General features: G+C 33.7%; 1 protein-coding gene across 3 annotated transcripts; it reads right to left on the bottom strand.

The window, feature by feature from the left end:
- Positions 1-4,312: 4,312 nt before the first annotated feature.
- Positions 4,313-6,624, bottom strand: LOC136208530 (F-box protein At5g39250). 3 transcript variants are annotated; one of them, XM_065999473.1, is made up of 2 exons: positions 6,469-6,624; positions 4,313-5,476 (listed from the first exon to the last, which is right to left on the bottom strand). In XM_065999473.1, the coding sequence occupies exon 2, from the start codon at positions 5,383-5,385 to the stop codon at positions 4,636-4,638; it is 750 nt and encodes a 249-aa protein (XP_065855545.1). In that variant the 5' UTR covers positions 5,386-5,476; positions 6,469-6,624; the 3' UTR covers positions 4,313-4,635. The 3 variants fall into 3 exon arrangements, with proteins under 3 accessions (XP_065855545.1, XP_065855552.1, XP_065855562.1); XM_065999480.1 differs by having other exon boundaries at positions 6,491-6,624; XM_065999490.1 differs by having other exon boundaries at positions 6,385-6,537.
- Between the last annotated feature and the right edge of the window lie 356 nt (positions 6,625-6,980).

Below are 6,980 nucleotides of genomic sequence, written 5' to 3'. Positions count from 1 at the left end.
AATCTGGTTTATGAAGAGAACACAAACAATGCAAGTAACCCTGAGTATCCCTATTAAGAATACCCCTACAATTCCAGTAAAGAAAGATCATTTAAAACGGACCAGAGGTTTACTAGCTCGTTTGTTTCGAGCTAGTAAATTCTCCGTTGTTGTCATAATTTTTTCCCTCCGCCTTACTTTCTTAGTGCTAACTGTGTTCCAGCTATTATCATCCTCCTCCGCCATATCAGCCAAGGATTTAGTATGAGATGATGATTCAGATGCTGAATCAACTCCCTCATATCTAGTGAGAATATTGTCCATTCCAGGTGAATCCGGCCTATCAGTTTCATTACAACTATATTCATCCTCCTTCCTAAGCTGCGGGCTACCAGGTAGAACAACCTCCACCACGCAACCAACATCAGCAGGAGGCCTAAGCTCAGAAACAATCCGTGAAGTGGCATAGTGAACATGCACATCGATCTGAATTGCGTTAGGCTTTTTCACAAACTTCCTCTCTTGTGCAACCATTGTACGTTTTCTTTCAATAACCGGAGCCTCTAAAACCTTTTCCAATGGTTTTTTATTTTTCCTGCAGTCATAAGCCATGTGGCCAATGTTTGAACAAACTTTACAAAAGCTTGGTAATCTCTCATACACCACATCTATCCAAATTTGTTTTCTTTTTCTCTCAATACCCATTTTAACAGGAAGCTCATTCATCAAATCCACATCAATTAACATTCTAGTATAATGACCAAACTCACCTTCAAGAGTGGTATTATCAAATCGTATAAGCCCTCCAATACCCTTTGAAATATCCGAAAGAATTTGAGGATCCCAATACTCCCACGGAAGAGAATATAATCTAACCCAAACCTGAGCATTTATAGACTTCTCAGTATAGGGGTCAAAGTCCGGAACCCAGGGTTGCAAACGGAAAGTACCTGGCTTAGTATTGATAATGTCCTGCGCTAGCAACTGATTCTTGATCTCCTGGGATCCCAAAACCACATGAAAAAAGCCTCTCTCAATAGATATCAGTCGCCAAGAATCCTTCAAACCCCAAACCTTTGTTAAAATTTCCTTAAGAGAAAGAACCTTCCATGGGGCATCTCCTTTGTTTAAGATTAACTTGCCAATCAGAGATGAGGAGCAAAGGGCCGCACGCCTATCATAGGCAGATTGAGAAATTCGAACCGACCGAAGATCGTCAATATCAGAAATCACAGCAGACGAGCAAGGAGTCGGATCCAGATTCCCAGCAAGGACCTTCACAAATGACCTGCCATGCACCTCCAAATTAGGCTTTCTCAAAGGATCCTGTGAAATCGAAGAAATCTGTGGTTGCGGATACGCGATTGCGAATTATGAAAAGGGGCCTTTGGATTAAAGTGAACCCATATACCGAGGAAGTTATCTAGATAATCCATGGTGGATAAAGAGTGGTTCCTAATTGATTTCTAATAACAAAGTTATTTAGAAAAAAAAAATTAAATAGATAAATAAAAGCTTTTAAAAAATGAGGTTCAAGGGATTTGAATTTAAGTCCTTTTATGAAGAAACATGCCACTTAACAAATTCATCCATCTTGAAATATTAAAATTATACTACAAAAACGCCAATATAAACTAAAATTAGGGGGGCTATCAAGTACGAAATCAATATTACTTAAGGGTGAAATCGGGGCCGGAGCCCCCTAGTCCTGGGCTGGATCCGCCTCTGCATGAAGTTTACATGTTTAATTTTTAAAGAATCATTGAAGTAACGAGGGATTTGACTATATGGGTTGATGGAGAAAAATATAGAGACTTTTTTAGAGAGGTTTTGGTGGAGAAGAAGAAAAAGTGGATTAAATCTGGGGGAATAGGTTTCACTTACTGTTAAGGTGTGGAAACCATGTCATTCTTAAAATATGTCAACTAAGAAAATAAGTGTGTGTAAGGTATAAACTAGACAGGTTGAAGTGTGTGATAAGTTCATATAAAAGGCAAAACATGTCTAGTTGGAGTGTGTAATTATTGTATTAAGCCTTATTTAATCTATGGTTGAATTACGTTGATGCTCTTTGTATTTCCTTCTTTAAATTTATTTTTTCCATTTAATATTCTTTTCTCTCTCTTAAACATTTCATTTTCTCTCTCTACCATAATCCCTTTGTTCTCTCACTCATCTATACAAATCTAATGAATCCAATTTTTTAAAAGAATTACACAAGAGTAACCATATTGATGGCTATCATTGTAATATCCTGATTTTTTATAAATATTTTTCTATTTTAAGGATATTGTTAGAAAATAAAATATTATGACACCATTTTTTCTTAATTATATGCTAAATTGAGTCCGCTAATTGAATAAAACTATATTTTTTTATATTATATTATATATTTTAAAGTTATTTTTATGTCAACCAATATAACAAATTAGTTATTAAGTTTTCAAATATTTATTTTAGTTATTTTCAAATTATTATACAATTAAATCTATTATTAATTCTTTAAAAAATTGGGTTTTTCTTATAATTTAAGTATATTATTTATTTTATTGTTTTAGTTATGTGGCATAGAGAATTCACTAATTCCAGATTTTCTAGGCTTTAAATGTTGGCATGGTTATTCTTTGGAGTTAATTTGACTAGAGCTTGTGTATAAAAAATTTCAACCTTTTAATTTAGCTAAAGAATAAAAACTTTCACCCTAAATTATGCTAAAAACATGTAGAAATAAAAAATCATGTACAATAAATTGAAAAAGAAAAATAGATATCAAGCATGCTAGTAACTAAAATGTCGATTTAAATGAGAATCAAAAAATAATTCTGTTAATTAACTAAAAATGAGCAAAAAAATCTTACTTGTACAAATGGAAAGAATGGATTCATAAATAAGAAGAAACTTTCTGAATTACTAAAATTCCATTTAAAATCTGTCAAACCCAAAAACATTTGTTTACTATTAATAATATTTTAGTTTTTATGTTAGTATTTATTACTATTGTTGTGTTTTTTTTTAATGTTATTATTATTATGGTTTCATTATACTATGTATGTATCAGTATTATTATTATTATCATCATTTTCTCATTACTACTTATTATCATTAGTAATATTGGTATTATTAGGCTTATTACAATTATTTGTTTTACACAAAGAATATAGAAAATTAAAAAGGAGATAAAGAAAAAGCAGATCAGGATCATCAGGACTACCTAGAAAGCGTCAATTTTGATATACAAAGGTGAACTATCTTGCTGATTTTGAGGCTAAGGTGACATTGATCATCAGAGAGTCCTATATGCCTGCATGTTGCGGAGTTTAAATGGAGCTAGGTGAGCCCAATCCACTTCATTTAAAGTACGAAGGTAATCTTGGAATTCAGCTTGAAGGAGGTCGATTTCCGCAGGAAGGGAGATTTGTGCAGATTTGAGAAGAGAGGTCGATCGACACTCACTAGGGGTAGAAATGGGGCGATCATCCAATTATGGCACAAGGCGCATATATTGATAGGCGATCATCCTTCATCACGAGTGATATGATACTAAGTCATTTGGGCTTTTACCAAACAAACCCTGTTATGATCCGAAGACATCAGATGGGTAAACCCACCAAAGCCTGCTACGATATTAATCTTGGCCGAAGCCTGACCGAAGTATTGTGATTTTGGTTCAATTTGCATATTCTTAAAAAAAAATTATGAATTGGTTTGAGAACAGTTGTGGATCTTTTAGGGGGCGTTCGGTTCACAAGGGGTAAGGGAAAAGGAATCAAGAAAAGGAAACTAAAGGAAAGGAAATGAATAAGCATTAATTCCACTATGTGTTTGGATATGTTTAGGAAAGGGAATAGGGTAAAGGGAATCCAATTCCCTACATGGCTTGAGGTAATGGCTTAACCTAAAGTGGGTAAAGGGAATGAATTTTTTTTTTAAACAAACAAGAACAAAGGGAATGAAACACTGAACCAAACGCTTTGTGTTTTCTTTATTTATAAGTTGGGCTTAGGTTTATTTATTTTTTAATTATTAACCTCTAAGGAGACTAAACGATGCAGTTTTAGCCTGTAATGGAACCCCTCCAAAAGAGAAAAAGATGTCTAACCGCTCATCTGTTGTGTGTAATCAACATCCCACAGAGGAAAGGAACAGAGCAAACACCCTGTGCCTCCTTACCTCCTCCTTTAGGTTCAAGTAAATGTCTTGTTTTATAAATCCTGTCCCTAGGTTCAAAATTGCTCCATAAACTGTTATATGGATCCAAAAGTGCACCAGATTATAAGCATTGAGCACAAAATATTACTATTTCTTATGCAAAGGTAACAAAGAATAACATAACTTAATTAACAGCTGTGTTAAATGTATTATTTGCATTTGATACTTCAGTGAATATAAGCAAAACAGAACTTCAACAATAAAGGCGTCCCATATGATGATATGAATTGATGACAATAAATAAATGACCAAATATGTACAACCTTCTAACATGTAACACAATTATACAACTCAGAACCAGAATTGCTCTAAACATGAATGATGTTGAATAATTCTCTCCATAAACAGTCACCTTGGAGGGGGTAGAACAATAAAGAAGTCACCTCAAGCATCCCATTGTGTCGACCTCACTCAGCAGATCGACTCACTTCTTAGTTTGATCATAACTCACTTCCAATCAAGCATGTCTAATAGCCATAAAACCTCGTCCCTAGAGTTTGCAGCATCACGGAAATCCATTTCAATCCCAAAGACATCAATAACACCCTCATCTCCATCTTCCATGAAAAGCAAGGAAATCCATGCCCTGATACCAGGAACAAATGGGTGTGCAGGTGAGAAATCAAGGTATTCAAATGCCATAGCCCTATAGGATGAGCGATCGATATAATCGAACGTTGATCTATTGATTATGCGTGCGACCTTGTGGGAGTCTTTGCGGCCCACAAGCACTGAAACACTCAGATTTTGGCTTGAAGAAATTTTGACACTTGGTTCAACAGGCAGAGTCATCTTATAATCAGGACCCTCAAGGTGAAATCTGAGAATTTCACAAATTCCAGGGGGCGGGGCTTTGATTCCAGTCAGCAAAACAGGGCCTGCGACCACTTCTGAGAAGATCAACTTTTCTTCATTCCAAATATCGATGAAAAATTCCAGATCATCAAAAGAAAGTCTTGGGGGAGGCAGAGTTTGATGGCGCTGTCGTTTATAAAACGTTTGATATAGTTTGTAGTAGGTTACAGTTGGAGGGTTAGGCCTTTTGCAAACTGAAGGCCATCTCTTGGAACACAAACATTTCCAAAAGTAATCATCTTTTGCAGTATCTCTCCACTGTCTACATACCCCCATAGAAGAAGCAAGGTCTACGCCATCCAACAAAGGAAACACAGCCTTCAATACTTCATGATATGACATTTTCAGCTAGCAAACAACTTACAAGCAGATTTACTCCAACAATCATTTAGAGTGTTAAAGCATTCCGCCGACACAAAATCTAATTATTTCCCTGCAAAATAAATCAGGCATTTTTAGGTTCAAAAGCAGTCTAGACAACTCCTAACCAATCTGTTAATAATACACTTTTCAATTTGGAAAATTAAGAGATGAAATAAGTTAAATAACAAATCGTAGATCACATGATAAGTTGATACAAGTTCACTAAAACTGAAATAATCTCAGCAGGCATTTCAAGTACTTCTACAAATACAGATTTCTGTTTCTAAAAAGGACTAGTTGAATAAGACTCCATTTCCTCACACAAATTAATAACCACAGAAAACAGAAATTTAGCACAATCGTAGCATCTAACCCAATAACAATTGACAATACGAAGAATAATAGAATATCTCTTGGCTATAAATGACTATCCTAAGTCACATCAGATTGCAACCTACAGCAGCCAAAACTGTTTCAGAATCTGAAAGTAAATTAAAAAGAAATATACAAAAGATCAAAAGCATACATAAACAGAATATCACACTACAATCAGTATGTTACAAGCACATCAAAATAAGGTAATACCATTTTGATTTAGCAACCAGTATAGGATGGATCAAAACGCACAGGAAAAAAAAAATTTGAAGTTACGTATATAAAACTATCATTTGATCCCATATTCGCGAGCAGACACGCACAAGCACCCAAAATTTTTAACTCAATTTTGACGAAAATTCAAAGAAAAATCAAATAGAAGAACACAATTAAAGTAAATTGAACCAATACCCTAAAAATATTTGCACTTTACGGCCATATGAAATCAACAAATTCCCACAGAAAAACCTTGAAAATGACAAAATCAATCATCCACTGTAAATAAAATCACAAACACATAAAACTATAATCATATGTAGCAGAGTACAATCGCATCAATCAATAAAACTCGCAAAAATTGAAAATCCAAAAGTAAATTAGCACCATCATTAGAGATCATGAGCAGAGCGAAGAATGAACGGATAAAGAGAAGAGAGTGAAGAAGGTGAAAAAGAGATCGAAGATTACATAAAAGAGGATGAGGAATTACTTGAGGAAGTTGAAAGAGCCCTTGGTCGCTGAAACCAGAGAGCTATCTTCGCTTTTGGTCTAAGGAGAGAGAGAGAGGAAGAAAAGTTAAAAGTGAGGCGTAAGATTTGGAATTTCATTAAAAGGAAAAAAAAAATAAAAAAAATAGGAATCTGCATCAAACCAGAGTTGTATTAGAAACACGCGACGCTTTAAAAATAATATAAATAATTGATTAAGATACTATTTGATAAAATTGAAAATTAGAACTGAATAAATAAATATTAAAAATATTGAATGATATAATTATTATAAAAATATTAGTTGATAATGTTTAACTTAAAATATTAAGTTAAATATTTTGACTTATCAAAATATATATTTTTTAATTTAATTTATTAATTTAAGTGGTGAAAAAATAATTGTTATAAAAAATATTTAAATTAAATAAATGTTTAATATTTTAATTTAAATCATTAAGTGACTTATCAAACAAGGCTTAAGATATATCA

The sequence above is a fragment of the Euphorbia lathyris genome, chromosome 1 (genome assembly GCF_963576675.1).
Source record: "Euphorbia lathyris chromosome 1, ddEupLath1.1, whole genome shotgun sequence".
Taxonomy (NCBI): Eukaryota; Viridiplantae; Streptophyta; class Magnoliopsida; order Malpighiales; family Euphorbiaceae; genus Euphorbia; species Euphorbia lathyris.
This window is presented reverse-complemented; position numbering and strand designations above follow the sequence as displayed.

What these genes read in the sequence shown, in the direction of transcription:
- LOC136208530 (XM_065999473.1), bottom strand. Translation starts at nt 5,385, where the DNA reads ATGTCATATCATGAAGTATTGAAGGCTGTGTTTCCTTTGTTGGATGGC.